General features: G+C 40.7%; 1 gene segment (V, D, J or C); it reads right to left on the bottom strand.

Moving 5' to 3' along the window:
- Positions 1-18,306, bottom strand: part of LOC121585842 — a 55,796-nt gene extending 37,490 nt beyond the window's left edge. The window contains 2 exon segments of the V gene segment in view: positions 17,729-18,037; positions 18,241-18,306. Of these exon segments, the coding sequence occupies positions 17,729-18,037; positions 18,241-18,292 (361 nt within the window).
- Positions 18,307-22,537: the final 4,231 nt, after the last annotated feature.

Below are 22,537 nucleotides of genomic sequence, written 5' to 3'. Positions count from 1 at the left end.
GCACAAATGTCAATTCAACGTCTATTCCATGTTTTTTCTACCCTTCTCGCCCTTATCTTGCCACTAGATGGCAGCATTGAAGCATGTCCATACATTCACGGACAGATGGATTAAATGAATGAAGAACCCATTACTCATCCATTTAACCTTTGAAAGTTCTAATCAACTTTTTACACATTGTTAAAATCACTGAACATTTTGGATTTTTATATGGGGGTAAAATATAAAAAATAAACTGAGAGGCTGGCCCCTAGACACATCCACAATCTGCAGTAGAAGTTTTGCCTATATCAGTGTTTCCCAAATTCGGTCCTCAGGACCCCAAGGGGTGCATGTTTTGGTTTTTGCCCTAGCACTACACAGTTGATTCAAATAATCAACTAATCATCAAGCTTTGATAATTTGAATCAAAACGTGCACCTCTTAGGGGGGGTCTCAGTGTCGTGTGCTACATTTTAAAATATCTAATTATGAGAATCGGGTTGGCTGTAGCCTGAATGACAAAATAGGACGTATCTAACTGTTTATGGTTAACCACAACCACAAAAATCTCTCTCTCTCTCTCTCTCACGCACACACACACACATCTCATTAGAAGGAAGTTGATCAGAGGCAGTTAACCCATATAATTTCTTATAAACACTGCATGATAAGAGAAGAGAAGAAACTTGAAAGGATTTCAAGCAGTGTACAGACTTTTCTAGTGTACAGACTGTTTTAACAATATCTATTTTGGGGTGTCCAGCACCTGCAAAAAACAGAGAAACAAAGAATTAGATATCTAAAGTCTATTGTCTTCCAGATAGCTCTTAGGTCTTTTATCTTATTCTTTCACCGACCATGAAGAACCACAACTCCTCCAACACCTCCAGCTTGGACCCCACCTCCCTGGATTCGGGCCACCTGATTTCGAGCATCATCCTGGGGCTGTGCTGTGCACTGGTCCTCCCTGGTAACGTTACCCTGTGCCTCATGCTGAACCTGGCGTCCTCCGACATCCTGTGGCCTTGCCACGGTGCCCGTGTGGATCTATACTGAGTGTACAAAACATTAGGAACACTTTTCTAAAATTGAGTTGCACCCCCTTTTCCGTCACAATCACCTCAGTTCGTTGGGGCATGGACTCTACAAGGTGTAGAAAGCGTTCCACATGGAAGCTGGCCCATGTTGACCCCAATGCTTCCCAGAGTTATGTCAAGTTGGCTGGTAGTGGATCTCTACTCCGAATAGCTTGTTCTAACTCATCCCATAGAAACTCAACTGGATTGAGATCTGGTGACTGGGCAGGCCACTGCAATAAGATGAATTCACTGTCATGTTATTGGAGCCATTCCTGGACAATCCTAGCCTTGTGGCATGGGGCATTATCCTGCTGAAAAAATCAATTTGCACATGGATACACTGCTGCCATGAAGGGATGCACTTGATTGGCAATGATGTTCAGATATCCTGTGGCATTCAAATGTTGCTCCACTTTTATCAAGGGGCCCAATGTGTGCCATGAAAACACACCCCACACCATCACACCACCACCACCAGCCTGCAATGTTGACAAGCGGCATGATGGATGCATGTACTCTTCTCCAAATCCTAGTCCTCCCATCAGCGTGAAACAGCAGGAACCGGGATTCATCAGACCAGTCAATGTCTTTTCACTTCTCCAGTGTCCAGTGTTTTAATTCCTCAGCCCACTGCTACTGCAGTTTCTTGTTTTTTGCTGAAAGAAGTGGAACTCTGTAACGCCATCGGCTGCCATACGCCATTCGTCTCATGGTACGACGAGTTGTGCATTCTTCTATGGGTCTTTGGGCACCAGTGTTGTACTAGACTGTCAGTTGACTAAATGTAGCCCGTCTGTTGCTCTGCACAATTCGTGTCAGCCTCCTTTTTTCTCTTTCATCAATTACCATTTTCTACCACTGGCCTGCCGTTGGCTGGATGTCCTTTGGGTGGTGGACCATTCTTGATACACACGGGAAACTGTTGAGCGTGAATAAAACAGTACTTGACACACTCAAACCGGTGCGCCTGCCACCAACTACTATACCTCGTTCAAAGGCACTTAAATCTTTTGTCTTGCCCATTCACCCTCTGAATGGTACAAATATGCAATCCATGTCTCAATTGTCTCAAGGCTTGAAAATCCTTCTTTGACTGGTCCCCCCCTTCATCAACACTGATTGAAGTGGATTTAACAGGTGATATCAATAAAGGATCATAGCTTTCACCTGGATTCACCTGGTCAGTCTATGTCACGGAAAGAGCAGGTTTCCGTAATGTTTTGTACAACTCTGTGTATATTTATTCCATGATAGAGGGTCCTATCAGTAATCTAGCCATTTGTTGGTGACAAATACTCTATCTACAGTATGTACTTGATTTTGGCACATTATCTTTTTAAATTGTATAGGTCATAATATAACGTTGAGTGTTAGTGTCAGTCTATCATGACAATCACTGTTATCACTGATGACCCTGGCATAACCACGACAATTCATTTTATTTTGTTTATTTATGTAATTTAAAAAAAATAGATATATAAATATGAAGAAAAACTAGGATTTCAAATTGGTACCAGATAGAATAACATTGATTCTGCTTTAAATATGTATTGTAGTAAATTACAATTTTATTTGAATTACCATCATATTTGCATTTTATTCAGAATACTGTCAAAATTAAATAACAAAAATCTATTGTTACAAAAATCGAAGTATCATTGAATGGGATACATGGGAAAAACATATTTTTTACAACAAATATTACATCCATAGAATTAAAGTATTAATGGATTTATCTCACAAAAATATCTCACACATATTACAGAAATCGTACAACATTGAGTATTGTTTGTTTGGAACTATATATAGAAAATGGGAAAGCTGTATGTTTGGTGTGTTCAGAGCATGTTGCAGTGCTGAAAGAATATAACCTTTGTCGCCACTATGTGAGTCTTCATGCCGACAAATATGACAACTTTCAAGGACAGCGGAGATGAGAGAAGGTGAATGAACTGTTGGCGGGTCTGAAGAAACAGCAGTCTGTGTTTACTCACAGCCGAGACATCAGTGACGCTGCAGTGAAAGCTAGTTACCTCATTGCTAATGAAATCGCAGTGGCTTCAAAACCATTTAGTGAGGGTGAATTTGTAAAAACATGCATGATGAAGGCAGCGGAGATTGTGTGCCCTGAAAAGCGGCAGGCTTTTGCAAATATCAGCCTGACAAGAAACACAGTTGCAGACAGGATTTCCGATCTTTCAGTGGATTTGGACAGCCAGTTGAAGCAAAAAGTAAAGTCATTTATTGCGTTTTCGGTTGCAATTGATGAAAGCACGGACATTACAGATGTTGCACAACTGGCCATTTTTTCATCCACGGAGTTGATGACACATTGACCGTCACCGAGGAGTTCGTGGAGTTGGTGCCGATGACAGATACAACGACAGCAGCTGATATTTTTACCGCACTCGTCGGGCGCGCTGGACAGGGTCGGAGTGGACTGGTCCCGCGCTGTCAGCCTGGCTACAGATGGTGCGCCCTCAATGATCGGGAAAAAAGCAGGCGTTGTGACAAAGTTCAGAGAGAAAGTGCAATCTGCAAATGGAGGACGTGATTTTTTGACTTTTCACTGTATTTTGCACCAGGAGGCTTTGTGTTGCAAGTCATTAAAGATGGATAACGTCATGAAGGTGGTCATCCAAACTGTTAATTTCATCCGATCCAGAAGCCTGAATCACCGTCAGTTTGACAGCCTTCTCAGAGAGAAAGACCACATCTATGGCCTGCCATACCACACTGAGGTAAGATGGTTAAGCCGAGGTGCTGTGCTGAGGCGTTTCTTTGATTTTATTTTATTTGTATATTTAACCTATTCTTGACTCTGTGGTTCTTGCACTTGTTTGGGGAACAGGATTTCATTATTTTTATCTACATTTCTGCCTGAGAAATGACACCCTGATATAGTTCTGTGATCTGTGATATACTTCTGTGAATCACTGAGGCATTGTGTGTTTGTGTGTTCTTTGTCCTCAGAACTTTCAAATAACTTGAGGTGTTTTATGATTAATAGTGATGTTGTGCTTTTGGACACTGTCCTCAGGCTCCAGCTTTATGTTTATATGTTTTTATGTTGATGTGCTATTGTTTTTAATTGATTTTATTTTATTTGTATATTTAACCTATTCTTGACTCTGTGGTTCTTGCACTTGTTTGGGGAACAGGATTTCATTATTTTTATCTACATTTCTGCCTGAGAAATGACACCCTGATATAGTTCTGTGATCTGTGAAACAGTTCTGTTAATCACTGAGGCATTGTGTGTTTGTGTGTTCTTTTTCTTTAGAATTTTCAAATAAACTTGACGTGTTTTATGATTAATAGTGATGTTGTGCTTGTACTATTTTGGACACACTGTCCTCAGGCTCCAGCTTTATGTTGTATGTTGATCGTATTAAAACAAAGAAAATAATCTGAAGTTGTTGTTTTTAAGTTATATATACCATGATTTTTCCGGTCCGGCCCACTTGGGAATAGATTTTCCTCCATGTGGCCCCTGAGCTAAAATGAGTTTGACACCCCTGCTCTAATGTCTAGTGATGGCTATTTAACAGTCTGATGGCCTTGAGATAGAAGCTGTTTTTCATTCTCTCGGTCCCAGCTTTAGGTTCTGTTGCGCCTTCTTCACTACACTGTCTGTGTACGCCAAGGAACTTGAAGCTTTCCACCTTCTCCACTGCGGTCCCGTCGGTGTGGATAGGGGGGTGCACCCTCTGCTGTTTCCTGAAGTCCACGATCATCTCCTTTGTTTTGTTGAGAGGTTATTTTCCTGGCACCACACTCCCAGAGCCCTAACCTCCTCCCTGTAGGTGGTCTCGTCATTGTTGGTAATCAAGCCTACTACTGTTGTGTCGTCTGCAAACTTGATATTTGAGTTGGACGCGTGCTTGGCCACGCAGTCATGGGTGAACAGGGAGTACAGGAGGGGGCTGAGCACGCACCTTTGTGGGGCCTCAGTGTTGAGGATCAGCGAAGTGGAGATGTTGTTTCCTACCTTCACCACCTGGGGGTGGTCCGTCAGGAAGTCCAGGACCCAGTTGCACAAGGCGGGGTTCAGACCCAGGGCCTCGAGCTTAATGATGAGCTTGGAGGGTACTATGGTGTTAAATGCTGAGCTATAGTCAATGAACAGTATTCTTACATAGGTATTCCTCTTGTCCAGAAGGGACAGTGTGCAGTGTGATGGCGATTACATCGTCTGTGGATCTATTGGGGCGGTAAGCAAATTGAAGTGGGTCTAGGGTGACAGGTAAGATAGAGGTGATATGATCCTTGACTAGTCTCTCAAAGCTCTTCATGATGACAGGGGTGAGTGCTACGGGGCGAAAGTCATTTAGTTCAGTTACCTTTGCTTTCTTGGGTACAGGAACAATGGTGGCCATCTTGAAGCATGTGGGGACAGCAGACTGGGAAAGGGAGAGATTGAATATGTCCGTAAACACACCAGCCAGCTGAGCTGCGCATGCTCTGAGGACGCGGCTAGGGATGCCGTCTGGGCCGGCAGCCTTGCAGGGGTTAACATGCTTAAATATCTTACTCACGTCGGCCACGGATAAGGAGAGGCCACAGTCCTTGGTAGTGGGCCTCGTCAGTGACACTGTGTTATCCTCAAAGCGGGCAAAGAAGGTGTTTAGCTTGTCTGGAAGCGAGACGTCAGTGTCGGCGACGTGGCTGGTTTTCCTTTTGTAGTCCGTGATTGTCTGTAGACCATGCCACATACATCTCGTGTCTGAGCCGTTGAATTGCGACTCCACTTTGTCTCTATACTGATGTTTTGCCAGTTTAATTGCCTTGCGGAGTGAGTAGCTACACTGTTTGTATTCTGCCATATTCCCAGTCACCTTGCCATGGTTAAATGCGGTGGTTCGCACTTTCAGTTTTGCGCGAATGCTGCCATCTATCCACGGTTTCTGGTTACGGTAGGTTTTAATACTCACAGTGGGCACAACACCTATACGCTTCCTGATAAACTCAGTCACCGTTTCAGTGTATTAGTCTAAATGATTTTCGCAAGCTACCCGGAACATATCCCAGTCCGCGTGATCAAAACAATCTTAAAGCGTGGATTCCGATTGGTCAGACCAGCGTTGAATAGTCCTTAGCACAGGTATTTCCCGTTTGAGTTTCTGCCTATAGGAATGGAGAAGCAAAATGGAGTCGTGGTCAGATTTGCTGAAAGGAGGGCGGGGGAGGGCCTTATAACCATCCCGGAAGTTCGAATAGCAATGGTCGAGGAGTTTAGCAGCGTGAGGACAACAGTTGATATGTTGATAGAACTTCAGCAGCATAGTCCTCAAATTTGCTTTGTTAAAATCCCCGGCTACAATAAATGCAGCCTCAGGATATGTGGTTTCCAGTTTGCATAATTCCAGTGAAGTTATTCGGCTTGAGGGGGGATATACACGGCTGTGACTATAACCGAAGAAAATTATCTTGGGAGATAATACGGTCTGCATTTGATTGTGAGGTATTCTAGGTCGGGTGAACAAAAGGACTTGAGTTCCTGTATGTTACTACAATTACACCATGAGTCATTAATCATGAAACAAACACCTCCGCCCTTCTGCTTCCCGGAGAGATATTTATTCCTGTCTGTGCGATGAACTGAGAACCCATCTGGCTGGACCGATTTCGACATGTTACAGGCCTTGATGTCTCTCTGGAAAGAAATCCTTGCCCGGAGCTCGTCGACCTTGTTAAGCAGAGACTGAACATTAGCGAGTACTATACTTGGAAGCGGTGGGTGGTGTGTGCGCCTCCTAAGTCCAACCAGCAGGCCGCTCCGAGTGCCTCTCCCCCGCCGGCGATGTTTTGGGTCAGCCGCTGGAATCAGTTCAATTGCCCTGGGGAGAGCAAACAAAGGATCTGCTTCAGAAAAGTCGTATTCCTGGTCGTAATGCTGTTGAGTTACCGCCGCTCTGATATCCAATACTTTTTCCCGGCTGTATGTAATGATACAAAGCACTTTTTGAGCTAATAATGTAAAAAATAATACATAAAAAAAACAAAATACCGCAAAGTTTCCTAAGAGCTAGTCGCAAGGCCGCCATCTTCGTCGGCGTTACTTCTTCAAAAGTGTTGGCTTCCATGTCCTCTTCATGTTGTTCTAATTGGTCTCTGACCATCCTCACTGCATTGCAACTTGTAGCTGCTTTGTTAATGTCTGCATATCCATTTCCAGTCGTTTGCGTTTCTCTAAAACTTGACGTGTTAACACCAAGCTTTTTGGTTCCATTTTATTTAGTGATTCAAAAAACATGGCTTTGTTATTCATGCTCATTTTCCAAGGTGATTGACACACGTCATCATTTTCCTCCTCTTCATCCTCTTCATCATTATGTTCTTCATCATCTTCATCCATTTGTAAACCAGCAAACACATTGTTGAATTTGAGGTAAACAGGTTAGAGAAAATGGAAGGTGATCACCTTCGCGACCAAATATCTCATACACAGTTCTTTGTGAGCTAGTTTGACTTTTACTCTCATCAGCAATGATTTATCCTCCCACTCTACGCCAAGGATGTAGTTCATCATCACATTGATGTGGGTTGATTTACCTGATCCAGTTTCTCCCATCATCAATATCGTTCGGTACGTTTCACTTCTGTCTTTTTTACCAAAAGTCCATCGCCTGATCTCTTCACTGTCATGCAGAATCTCTTTCTCTGTCATCAGCAGATACTTTGTTGGAGGTCCTGGACTGAATAGTTTACAATCTTTTTTGATGTCAGAAATCAGAAGCTTTGACATGGGTTTATTTTCTGAACTACACTGAACATAAATATAAACGCCACATGTAAAGTGTTGGTCCCATGTTTCATGAGTTGAAATAATAGATCTCAGAAATGTTCCATATGCACAAAATGCTTATTTCTCTCAAATTGTGAGCACAAATTTGTTTACATCCCTGTTAGGGAGCATTTCTTCTTTGCCAAAATAATCCATCCACCTGACAGGTGTGGCATATCAATAAACAGATTAAACAGCAGGTGCACCTTGTGCTGGGGACAATAAAAGGCCACTCTAAGATGTGCAGTTTTATCACACAACACAATGCCACAATTGGCATGGAATATCCACCAGAGCTGTTGCCAGAGAATTTAATGTTAATTTGTCTACCATAAGCCTACCAACATCGTTTTAGAGAACCTGGTAGTACGTCCAACCGGCCTCACAACCGCAGACCACATGTAACCATGCCAGCCCCGGACTTCCACATCCGGCTTCTTCACCTGCGGGATCGCCTGAGACCAGACACCAGGACAGCTGATGAAACTGTGGGTTTGCACAATCAAAGAATTTCTGAACAAACTGTTGTAAACCGTCTCAGGGAAGCTCATCTGCGTGCTCGTCGTCCTCACCAGAGTCTTGACCTGACTGCAGTTTGGTGTAACTGACTTCAGTGGGCAAATGCTCACCTTCGATGGCCCTGGCACGTTGGAGAAGTGTGCTCTTCACGGATGAATCCCAGTTTCAACTGTACCGGGCAGATGGCAGACAGTGTGTATGGCATCGTGTGGGTGAGCACTTTGCTGTTGTCAACGTTGTGAACAGTGGAACACATCAAATGAAAAATGAAATACCAGGGCAAACATTTTATGTAATATGCCTACACACGTGTAATACAGGGCACACTATATTGCGCTTATGGTACAGCTGTGTTTTAATAGTTGAAACCTTATGTTGACCATTTAACTACATTCAGTGATTCTGGGATGTCTTCTACTTTATTATTGATTGGCATAATCTATTTTCTAAAAGTAAATTTTATACCCTGAACATTTGAGTAAAAATACAGAATATTTAACAGCTTTGGTAGTGATTCTCTGATGTTTCTTAAATATCAGATAAGACCATATAGAGAAAGTATATATTCCTGTTGGTTTATGGTGACCCCTGTTATGTCCTTATCTTGTCTAATTATCTCTTCTAGCTGCGTGATGACTCATGGAAAACAAGAGTGGGGAGAGTGGTCAGCCTTGTTTAGTCCCTATCTCAAGTGGGAATGAGTGTGAAAGCATTTTTAATTATCCTGGACTGATAGGCTGTCCAGCAGACCTTCCAAACAGGTGGTCCCTTGCAACTAGATGCGGATCCTTGCTAAGAATTATGTGTTAAACTTCACTTGCTAAAGTTAAGCTGATCATATATGCATATATTATCTAAATTAGATATAACGTTGGTTGAAAACACAACTATTTTCAATAGAACATAGTCATGACATACCCGGACTGATGCACGTTCCTATACATGTGAAAACAAAAAAGTCGCCATTCCCTGATGAGGATAGATGTCGATGCAATCCATCCGGATCATAGTGGTCTAATGTCAAATCAGTTAAGATTCTATAAAAATGTACCAAAGAATTTTGTGCAATAACAGTGCTGTACACCTCTGATTCCAATCACTGTCTTCACAAGGCACCTCAGGAAAATGTTTCCAATACACTGCCTTTAATTGTTATGCATGTTCTTAAGATTGATTGATTCCCTACAACATTCCATGGAAATAACAACAATCAGTAAAAAAAAAGAAACATACAATTACCGTTACATTAATATATCTCCCCATCACCAATGTTGTACATTCTGTTTGACTGTTGACAGTCATTTAAAAAATAAGTAGGTTGAATAAAATAATGCAAAAATAATACGATATGATAGCAATCTTAAAGGTAGACTCAGCATTATGATGTTGCCACGAGCATCACCGCAGATATTGCGATGAGTGCGATGCAAGACTTTGCTCTCAAATAGTCACACAGAGTATTCGAGCGTGGGCACAGGTTCACTTAAGACTGCTACAACGTGGTAACTTTGTTGTTGCAGAACCTAACACACTACAGCTGTTTACTTTGTGCATCTATGTCATCTTGCTGAGTCTACCTTTATTAATTAAGTAATTCAATGATGTCATTAACTATATAAAGTGAAAAATATTGAATAAATTGCACAATCAACATTATTGACATATAGTTTAACCAAAGCTTAGTACTTTCAAAATACATTTAGTTTAGTATCTAAATATCAAACTAATGTTTGATACACAAATCAATGTCACCTGTTAGCCTATTCTTGCAGTCCAATACTTACTATTGGATATTTTCATTATGAGCATAATCACACGTTGCAGTAAAAATGTTCCTTGGTATGGTGCATCTTGTGGATATGTTGGCACGTCGATGGTGTAGAGAATTATTTTTCAGCTAAGTTGCTGCATTATACATACTTATACACATTTTCAATTCCATTGACCTCCCGTAATAATGTAGACATATATGTCAGCTTTTGTTTGAGGACCTCTTCTGTCAAACACTTCTGATAGTTTTGAATCGGTTCTCTATCGTGATTGCCTGACAACAGACAATGTGCTGGCAAGCTGATTTGATCCATTCTTACACACTCTTACTGGTTTGTATAGCTAATCATGCAATGTCCATCCTTTCATTTTCTCAACTCATCCCGTTCCTTGTTCAAGTTTTTCCTTGGTCATTGAAGATATTTGCAGAGCTTTTATCTTAATTTCCTGAAGTTTCTTTACCCTGTTGATATTTTCTGTCTCTTGATTAATCAGAAGATCAATGTATTCCTCTGATGTCAATGGATTGGGCCTTAGTGCAATCTCCTCCAGTCTTGACACACATTTGTATGAAGTCTCCAGCAGTTTGATTCCTTTGTCTTCTGCTTCTTGTATCTCAGACTGAATCTTCTCCTCCATATCCTCCGTTGTGATTGTTCCACCTAGTCCCTGTCCATACTCTAATTTTATATTATTATATGATTTCTTCACTACTTTGGGGGCCCTTTGGTATACCACCTTTTCTTTGATATGATCTTTCCAGGCGGTTTCTCATGGGATCACAAAGAAATAACAGCTTCTGTGGGACCAATGGACACCTTAGATGACAAGTCATTCCACAGTTATTGCAGTTGGTTGCCATCTTTTCAGATTCAAACCTTACGAACGTGTTAGTGATGACCACAAATTCAAAATCTTTTTGAGCCTCTATCATTTCCATGTTTCCTTTCAACACATTTTGAATTTCGATCTGTTGTCAAGGGTTATCTTCAGCTGATCTTCTATCCCATCAATACAAGCCTCAAGATGTCTGCGTTCCTCTAGCACCTCTTGGGTCAGCTGCAAGCTTCTTGTTTCCAGCGTTGTTAGTAGGTTGATGAAAAATCGCCATGCTTTTCTCTTATCCAGAGCAACTTACAAGTTTATTTAACTTCAAATAGAATATTTAAGAAGTACAGTGACTTCAGAAAGTATTCAGACCCCTTGACCTTTTCCACATTTTGTTACGTGACAGCCTTATTCTAAAATGGATTAAAAAAATGATTAAGCAAAAACAGCTTTTTAGAAATGTTAGCAAAAAAATAAACTAAAATACCTTATTTAAATAAGTATTCAGACCATTTGTTATGAGACACGAAATTGAGGTCAGGTACATCCTGTTTCCATTGATCATCCTTGAGATGCTTCTACAACTTGGTTGGAGTTCACCTGTGGTAAATTCAATCGGTTGGATGTGATTTGGAAAGGCACATGCCTGTCTCAATAAGGTCCCACAGTTGACAGTGCATGTCAGAGCAAAAACCAAGCCATGAGGTCGAAGGAATTGTCCGTAGAGCTCCGAGACAGGATTGTGTCAAGGCACAGATCTGGGGAAGGGTGCCAAAAAATTTCTGCAGCATTGAACGTCCCCAAGAACGAAGGTTCACCTTCCAACAGGACAACGACCCTAAGCACACAGCCAAGACAATGCAGGAGTGGCTTCGGGACAAGTCTCTGAATGTCCTTGAGTGGCCCATCCAGAGCCCGGACTTGAACCTGATCGAACATCTCTGGAGAGACCTGAAAATAGCTGTGCAGCGACGCTCCCCATCCAACCTGACAGAGCTTGAGAGGATCTGCAGAGACGAATGGGAGAAACTCCCCAAATACAGGTGTGCCAAGCTTGTAGCGTCATACCCAAGAAGACTCAAGGCTGTAATCGCTGCCAAAGGTGCTTCAACAAAGTACTGAGTAAAGGTTCTGAATACTTATGTAAATGTTATATTTCAGTTTTTAATTTTGTATAAATTTGCTAACATTTCTAAAAACCTGTTTTTGCTTTGTCATTATGGGATATTGTGTGTAGATTGATGAGGGAAAAAAACACGATTTAATCAATTTTAGAATAAGGCTGTAACTTAACAAAATGTGGAAAAAGTCTAGGTGTACTTTCGCTATAAAATTATGTTTTCAGACATATTTACAGTATACTCTGGCACACATTGCACTTTTATGATACTAATAATTAACTTTCAAAAAGTGAACTTGGAGCATATTGTTTGTTCTAAATTCCAAGTTGGGGCAAGTATTCTGCAACTTAGACAGTGTGGTAATTCTTGCTAAATTGTCAAATCCAATGAAATTATATTTACTCATTTAATGTCACTTATTATATGTGTTACATGTTAGTGTAGGTGTGTGTGTGTGTGTCTGTGTTGTATGTGTGTGTGTGTGGGGGGGGTAACCATATTATTTATGTATTTATTATTATTATTATTATTATTATTATTATTATTAGCATAACTGTGATATGAATGACTAACCACCATTTATTTGTGTATCCATAAAGTATATAATACAGTATACAAAAAAAACATACACTGATACTGAAGTATTGTAAGATGTGAAGTATGTGTAAAGTATCAAATATTACAAAGATGTGGGTCCAACATTTCCTAAATTTCATTTCATCCTTCAATACCATCCTCAAAATGATGTTTTTTACTCAAACATTGATGTCCTCTTACCTTTACGTACCATGGATCTTATTACAACATCTCAAAATTGATAACGAGTCTTTATCCATACTAGACACACAAATGTGGTGCACTGTGAACCCCATTGACTTTAATAATTAAAGAAATAGTACCTCTCAGTCATGGAACTGGAAGCCATCTTTCTCTCTTCTGGTCAGTTCTGTACTTTCTGAAGTCTGTTTTTGACAAGATGCATTGTTTAATAGCTTACTCATCAACATCTGATTAATCAATGAGCCTCCAAAGATGATACTCATAGTTAAAAATAAAAATAATATTTGTATTACATACATGAGCATGCCATGCAAGTGCTTTTTCTAAATATAATCTGATCTTTCAAGCATTATCTTCAAGGTGGTTTAATAAGGAGAGACATGTTTTTGTAATAGTAAGGTATTTGCATTTTTTCAGTAATTGCCAGGAATTAAGTTTTGTACCACTATGAATACCCATCTCAAGCACTTCAAATAAAGAAAAACGTACCTGTGCAAGTTGATTATGCCATGACTTTGATTTTGATTTCTTCTCCTCACTCTGGATAATGTTTTACTTGAGGCTTTTATAACAGTCAACAAACATCATTATCATAAACACGCCCCTCACAGGATAATGCTTCCTTAGAAGTGGGAAATACGAGCTTCCGACTAAGAAATAACCACTTGAACGACCCTTTCAAGTCAGAATTACAAGTGGGAAAGTCAGAGATGGAGCTGTCCGAGTTAACGAGTTCTGAAAAATTCTTCCCTAGTTGTTAATTTTCTCGAAATCTAAAGGTACAATCTAGATTCGAGCTAATGTCTTAAGTAGTTCAACATGTTATTACTCCAACCTTGTGAAAGTGACAAACGGACACGTTTTCATTTTCGTCAAAAACTACTTTATATTGAAGGAGTGCCTTTGATTTGACAGCATGCAAATGCACAGTTCGGTGCGTGACGACCGTTAGACCCTATGATGTGTTTCTGCACATGAGCTTAGCTTGCCAACATCACCATGACATTGCCTACAAGCGGGATCAGGTATTTCTATTGGAGAAGCAGTTTCTGCCTATCTTTATACTGTACACTTAGAAAAAAAGGTGCTATCTTGAACCTAAAAGGGTTATTTGGCTGTCCTCGTAGGAGAACACCTTGAAGAACCCTTTTTGGTTCCAGGTAGAACCCTTTTGGTTTCCATGTAGAACCATTTTCTACAAAAAGGGTTCTCCCTGGAACCAAAAAGGGTTCTCCTATGGGGACAGCTGAAAACCCCTTTTGGAACCCTTTTTTCTAAGAGTGTACTGTCTTTGATATTACTATAGAATTTTCACAAATGCCTTACTATACGTCATTATGAAAACGTGAAAATTAACATATCTAAGTGTTCGCTTGTCAGAAAATGTAAAAAAAGGTTTCATATTCTTTCTGGGGGTGTATATGAACAGATTTTAATACGATTTCATGTTGCTAAAATGCTGTCAGTTCCACTTTTAGTTCCATAGTTTATATGTGAATAAGAGTTTGGAGCAGTCTGACTGTGAGTCGGATGCCTTTGTATCCGATTCCCCTGGAGAATCTTGAAACCTCCATTACCAACCTGCTATCATGTTACATTTGCCGGGGCCACAGGGGACCATTAATGCACCGGCATAAATGCTCCGACTTCCCCCACATGCTGAACTCTGACGTCACCTAGTAAGGAAATTACCTATTTATATGTTTTTTGAACACTATGCTTTTTGAACGAGCATGATAGCTGTACTTTATGTTTATGGTTGACACAGCTTGTTTGCCATTAGCCAATTAGCATTTTCATGAGTTCAAAGCACATGAATGCACAGAACTTGTTGCTCCCAGAGTTTCCCACGCATTATGCTGCCTTCAAATGCTCCTCGGAAGTGGGAAATACAACATTCCAACTGGGAAATAACCCCTTGAATGACCAATCCGAGTCAAAATTACAAGTGCGAAAGTTGGAGGTGAAGAGTATACCAGAGTTTACAAGTTGTGACGTTTCATCACTGACCTAACAGCAAGGGAATTGGGTATATAGTATGATATAATGTCTATACTATCAGTTACACATGAAATAGATCTGTATTGTTGTGAATCTTCCATTAAGGACTCCCCCTAGACTGGTGCCAAGTTGATAGAATAGAAACACCATTAGAGTTTTGTCCTATCCTGTTGACTCTCTGTCTGTAACAGTTCAGTGTTTACTGTCATACCATGAGTATCAGTGGCGGTCAGTGCCGTTTAAGATTAGGGAGGATATTTTTTTTAAATGAGCATGGCCTTATTTCTGTCACAGCATATTGGATGACTGTCATTAATATTCCATTCACCCAGGTCAATGTAGGTCTAAGCTACTACATGATACTCAAATTTGCCCTATACCCATCATGAAGTTGCTACAACCTAGCCTTCAAATTAAAGCTTATAACGTAGGTGCACAGGTCGATAGACAAATCAGAGTAATTAAAGTGACAGACAGTGACACATTCAATACCGCATTGCACAGTCTTGCCTGCATCTACAGTGGGGGAAATAAGTATTTAGTCAGCCACCAATTGTGCAAGTTCTCCCACTTAAAAAGATGAGAGAGGCCTGTAATTTTCATCATAGGTACACGTCAACTATGACAGACAAAATGAGAAACAAAAATTCAGATAATCACATTGTAGGATTTTTAATGAATTTATTTGCAAATTATGGTGGAAAATAAGTATTTGGTCAATAACAAGAGTTTCTCAATACTTTGTTATATACCCTTTGTTGGCAATGACACAGGTCAAACGTTTTCTGTAAGTCTTCATAAGGTTTTCACACACTGTTGCTGGTATTTTGGCCCATTTCTCCATGCAGATCTCCTCTAGAGCAGTGATGTTTTGGGGCTGTCGCTGGGCAACACAGACTTTCAACTCCCTCCAAAGATTTTCTATGGGGTTGAGATCTGGAGACTGGCTAGGCCACTCCAGGACCTTGAAATGCTTCTTACGAAGCCACTCCTTCGTTGCCCGGGCGGTGTGTTTGGGATCATTGTCATGCTGAAAGACCCAGCCACGTTTCATCTTCAATGCCCTTGCTGATGGAAGGAGGTTTTCACTCAAAATCTCACGATACATGGCCCCATTCATTCTTTCCTTCCTGGCTTAAGCAGGGGGACACGTCTTGCACTGCAGGAATTGAGTCCCTGGCGGCGTAGTGTGTTACTGATGGTAGGCTTTGTTACTTTGGTCCCAGCTCTCTGCAGGTCATTCACTAGGTCCCCCTGTGTGGTTCTGGGATTTTTGCTCACCGTTCATGTGATCATTTTGACCCCACGGGGTGAGATCTTGCATGGAGCCCCAGATCGAGGGAGATTATCAGTGGTCTTGTATGTCTTCCATTTCCTAATAATTGCTCCCACAGTTGATTTCTTCAAACCAAGCTGCTTACCTGTTGCAGATTCAGTCTTCCCAGCCTGGTGCAGGTCTACAATTTTGTTTCTGGTGTCCTTTGACAGCTCTTTGGTCTTGGCCATAGTGGAGTTTGGAGTGTGACTGTTTGAGGTTGTGGACAGGTGTCTTTTATACTGATAACAAGTTCAAACAGGTGCCATTAATACAGGTAACGAGTGGAGGACAGAGGAGCCTCTTAAAGAAGAAGTTACAGGTCTGTGAGAGCCAGAAATCTTGCTTGTTTGTAGGTGACCAAATAACGTGAACATCTGGACACGGTACTGCTCTATTCACTCTGGCCATGCAAATCTGTGTTTCCACTCCACCACAGCTCACAATCTCCTGAAGTCAAATCCTCTGGGACTGGGGCAGCTGTGTATTTGACTAGAGAACTGAACATGGGCTGGGGAAGCAGACTTTACACTGGATTTTGCATAATTTTCAAATGAGGATCTCTACTCAAGGGTATTTTTATGGGTTTTATACTGTATGGTTAACTATGTGTATTGATGACTACTACTATGTACTGTTTAATCATATGAAAAGGGTGCTTCTTAAATTGGAAACAATATGACTTCCTTCACTCTTTCAGAGTTGAAGGGGTATAGAAGTTGAATATGGACAGTGTGATGAGTAGTTGAGTTGGGTCAGACAGGTTCAACTTTCAGAGGTCAATCATAAACAAAGGTTTAAATCAGATCCTGATGTCCTGAACGTAACAGACAACTTATCCCAATCTTTAGTTATAACACTTTGTTCAGCATCTTCTTCAAAAGAGAAGCATCTTCTTCAGCTCAGTATCCTCCGTGTCCCAGTGTGTTTGTTAATGGAATTCCGGAGAGAAGAGTGTTCCAAACTAGAGTTCACTGGAAGTCTCCCTTACTCATACTGAAAAGAGATCAGAGGAGCCACAGCCATGAACACAACTTCCAATATGAGATAGAAACACACAGACAGAGACAAAAACACAGACACTTTGCTCACAGTTAGGACATGTGTTAACATTGGGAGATAAAATATATCTCATAGTTGACTTTAGTTGTGAATACAAAAACATAAAAGCCTGATTTGTTTTCTTTTCAAATTCATACATTGATTGTGAATGTGAAGGACCTATTTGGGTAGGGGTCTATTCTAATAAATTAGGTTCTATAATTTTAAAGAAATTCAATGATTGTTTATTCATGAGATGTATTCAAATTACTTTAATAAATTATTGAATCAATCAAAATAAATGGAACTTTAGCCTGATTGCAATGGTTTCCATTTTTTGCATAACACCTTGAAAGTGAATCCTTTATAGTCTAGTAGATGTTGAACCAATTATATAATATGATAGATAGTGTGTTCTCTAAAGTTTTAGTAGCTCTGCAGCTGTTGAGTCAGAGCAGTTCCCCTTTAGCTGAAGGAGGTTTTTGTACGACGCTCTAACACTGTGTGAACGGATAGCTGTTACTCTGCTGACAGTAGTAATCTCCTGCATCTTCAGCCTGGACTCCACTGATGGTCAGAGTGTAATGAGTATAAGGACGACCAGATCCACTCCCAGTAAAACGACCTGGAATCCCAGACTGACGGGATGTAGCAGAGTAAACCAGGAGTTTAGGAGCTTCTCCAGGTTTCTGCAGGTACCAGTGGAGATTATTAACAGTACTTGAACTGGCTGTACAGCTGATAGAGACAGTATCTCCTGGGCTAACAGACTGAGATGCAGGAGACTGGGTCAGAATTATATCTGCTGATGATTCTGAAAAATAAAACAAAAGTGAAGAATGGCTGATTAGTAAGGTTATCACAACAAATAGACATTGCTACTCTTCCAAAGCCTATCATGAAACATATCAGGCAAAATCATATGTTTTTATTTTATTTTTCAACAATATTCACAAGCTAAGTTTAAATCTGAAGCTAAACCAATCATGAATCCAAGTTGGTCAAAGTATCTCTCACCCTCAACAAGGAGCCCCAGTGTCCCCAGCAGTAGAATCAGTGACAACATCATTGTGCTGTGTGTCAGTTGCTCTGAATGGAGTGAACAGTCACTGATCAACACTGGGGTTTTATGTGGAAAAAGGAGGTAGGACAGCTATGCAAAGCTTTCATCTTTTACTTAAATACACCACCGCGCATGCACACACAGATAGATTTCCAAATGTAGGCCTACTGTATATCATATTTGAGAATACTAAAATCATAAACCACACAATGTAACAACTATATCTTAAATGTATATTTTGCTTACACAGTGGTTTATGTCCCTCAACATTGTTTGTCAGTTTCAGGAGAAGGTAAATGAAGCTTAACAGCAGAATTGCTGCATCATTATCCTTCAAACCTTCTCATGGTGGACAGTAGTGGTGCTCTGTCTCCCTCCTTTGACCACAGTGGGTAATGGCAGTTTGTGTGATGCGTAGGGTGAGTGTTTTACTTTAAGTTAAAGTTCCCCCAGAACCATATAAAAAGAAAGTCGCACACTTTTATATACCCATTCAATTGTCTGGAGCATATGTAGTGTGACTTTCTTTATCTTTACACAGTTTACTTTCCATTAGTCAGCACCTCTACAAACATTGTTGGGTGTAGTTTCAAAATATGTTTTAAACTACTGTATCATGTCAATGTAATGGACTGTCAGTCGTTGCATCTACACTTGGGACTAATGATAAGTGGGAGCGGGAGGAGTGAGGACTGACGAGGTCATATCCCACAGGGCACACACTGATTAAATCAACGTTGTTTCCCCGTCATTTTAATGAAATCACTTTGAACCAACGTGGAGTAGACGTTGGATAGAAGTCTGTGCCCAGTTGGATCAGTCATACATCATATCAGAAGTGTTCAGGGGTTCTCATTCATATAGAAATATAGCCTATAGTGTTTTAATAAGTGGTTTACAGTGTACATTGAGTGTTCAAAACATTAAGAACACCTGCTCTTTCCATGACATAGACTGACCTGGTGAATCCAGGTGAAAGCTATGATCCCTTATTGATGTCACTTGTTAAATCCACTTCAAGCAGTGTAGACGAAGGGGAGGAGACAGGATAAAGAAGGATTCATAAGCCTTGAGACAATTGAGACATGGATTGTGTATGTGTGCCATTCAGAGGGTGAATGGGCAAGACAAAATATTTAAGTGCCTTTGAACGGGTTATGGTAGTAGGTTCCAGGCACACCGGTTTGTGTCAAGAACTGCAACGCTGCTGGGTTTTTCATACTAAAAAGTTTCCTGTGCGTATAAAGAATGGTTCACCACCCAAAGAACATCCAGCCAACTTGACACAACTGTGGGAAGCATTGTAGTCAACAACTTGAAGAGTCCATGCCCTGACTAATTGAGGCTGTTCTGAGGGCAAAACGGGGGGTGCAACTCAATATTAGGAAGATGTTCTTAATGTTTTGTATACTCAGTGTATATTATGTTGAGGATTTTTCCTTTTTCTAATTTTGAACCTAAAGGCATGGTCCTGTTGGGATAAAGTTATTAGTCCTTATACCACATGTATTGTTACATGTTACAAGTTCTACCTTCATTTGGTTCAGAACCGATTTGTTACAGAAGCAATACAATTTAACCTTTGAACAATGGAGGTAAAGCTTGAAGGGAGATAGATCAAAGTTACATCAAATCTAGGCTACCCTATGGATACCTAGAAAGTACAGGCTATACAGACCCAGAGTCAATAACCAAAAATGTAGTTTTTGTTGAGGACAAAAAAGCAGGGGTGATTTTTTGTTTTTTTATTATTAAAAAAAAAACATTTTTAGCAGACGACTTATCCAGAGCGACTTACAGTTAGTGAGTTCATACATTTATTTTTTACATACTAGTCCCCCGTGTGAATTTAGCCCACAACCCTGGCGCTGCAAGCGCCATGCTCTACCAACTGAGCTACACGGGACTACAATACATGGGTGATGGGACCCCTATTTGCCTGCTTTGAAAACCAAGCCAAAAACACCTTAAAAAGTGCATCATTTTGGGGACAACCCTAATTTGTTACGGTTAGGGTTTACATTCAGAGGTGTCATGCCCGTAGGGAGAACAGGGGCACGCTCCACCTAATATTTTTTTTATATAATACTACTAGCCACTTAGCAATTTTATGAAGTTGGCTTTAGCTAGCCCAGATAGGTTCCAAAACTCCCAACCTCATATCTAGTCACCAAGAAGCCTTTTCAGGCTATCAAGTTAGAGTAGCTAGCTTGTCTAACTACTGTATCTTAGATGGCATGCCTGCTGGTAAGGTTGGTAGACTTTAGAAAAGCAAGCAATAACTAAATGTACTGAATAAGACTCACATTCCTTTCAATCTTTTACCCAGAATTTAGCAGAGATACAGAGAAGCAAATGTAGTTTCTTTAAAAAAAGAGACACCAGTCAGGAGGATACAGACAGCTCAAGAGGTATGCTTGGATATGCAGAAAAATACACATATTTTAAATAGAATTAAGCATAATGATTATGGTGCTAGATTATGGTGCAGGAAAAAGCTGTTTCAGGTGTTTGTAAAATGCAAATTACACCACCCACAGCCATCATCACATACTTTCTGCCCACTCAGATTTTTGTGGTGCATAACGCTCCTGTTTACATATGCATTATGGTGATTTAGCAGATGCTCTTATCCAGAGCGACTTACAGTTAGTGAATTCATCTTAAGATACTGTAGCTAGGTGAGACAACCACATATCAGTCATAGTAAGTACATCTTTCCTCAATTAAGAAATTATCAACAAAGTCAGTGCTAGTAAGAAAAGACAAATGCAAGTTATTGTTTTTTGTGGGGGGAAAAAAGACTGACTGAGATGTCTTATTTAAGATAGGGTTAGGGGGTTTGGTTATGGGTAGGGTGAGGGTTAGAGTTAGTGTTATGGGTTGGCATTCCAGTCACATCCCTTTAGTCGCACCTGCAGAGCACAACTAACACTTCAGTTCCCCTATAAGCGTTGTGTTGCTTTGCCATCAGCGTAGTTTCAATGTGATGTTCTACCTTCTACACAGAGTATGTTGTTTTGAGAGCAGAGAGAAGTAGAGGGGAAGAGTAAAAACATTTCTGCTCCCCTGCCACACTGGATCATATTCATTCATTAAGAGCAAGTACAATAGCTTTGGTCCAATATTTCTCAAGTACTCATTAAATTATTGCTAGTGGTTGTACTAAATGATGTAGCTAGCTAGCTAGTAGTCGTAGTATCTACTTGACTTCATAAGTCTTTGTAAAATAACCATTGGCGTATAGTCGAGGCCACATGCAACCAAAAATAACTTTGTTTAATTTCACAAGAAAGAATGAACGTGCGCATCAGGCGTCAAGAATCTAACCTTGGCGATTCATGAGCTTGGATGCTGCCATTGGACGTGAAACAACACAGGAATTCGATCCTGTGCCTCCACAAAACGATAGACTCACTCGCTGCTGCTCAGGGGTTGGAACCGAAATTATTTTCCAATCGTTTTGTTATGAACAGAACCATTCTTTTTTTAGTTCCGTTCCACTTTTCTGACCAGCAATATAAAGTTCTGAACCGGTTCGAACCCCAAAAAAGTAACGGTTTCAGGTCAAACCTCTGAAATAGTCTCTTTTTTTTTACATTTAGCTCGACATTAAATTACTTTACCAGTGGATAGAGCAGCTTGCTATGGAGCGGCCAAGCTAGGTATATGCATTGGACAGACAAGTGTAGTGTAGGGTGCGAGATGCGACTGCCCGAATGCATAGTGCAAATTGTAAAGTTTGGTGGAGGAGGAATAATGGTCTGGGGCTTTTTTTGATGGTTCGGGCTAGGCCCCTTAGTTCCAGTGAAGCGAAATCATAACGCTACAGCATAAAATTACATTCTAGACGATTCTGTGCTTCCAACTTTGTGGCAACAGTTTGGGGAAGGCCCTTTCCTGTTTCGGCATGACAATGCCCCCATGTACAAAGCGAGGTCCATACAGAAATGTTTGTTGAGATTAGTGTGGAAGAACTTAACTGGCCTGCACAGATCCCTGACCTCAACCCCATCGAACACCTTTGGGTTGAATTGGAACTAACGCTCAACATCAGTGCCCGACCTCACTAATGCGCTTGTGGCTGAATGGAAGAAAGTCCCCACAGCAATGTTCCAACATCTAGTGGAAAGCCTTGCCATAAGAGTGGAGGCTGTTATAGCAGCAAAGGGGGGACCAACTCCATATTAATGCCAATGATTTGGGAATGAGATGTTCGACGAGCACATACGTTTGGCCATATAGTGTATC

Source organism: Coregonus clupeaformis, chromosome 17 (assembly GCF_020615455.1).
Source record: "Coregonus clupeaformis isolate EN_2021a chromosome 17, ASM2061545v1, whole genome shotgun sequence".
NCBI lineage: Eukaryota > Metazoa > Chordata > Actinopteri > Salmoniformes > Salmonidae > Coregonus > Coregonus clupeaformis.
Note: the sequence above shows the minus strand (reverse complement) of the source record. Positions and strands in the feature narration are given on the sequence as shown.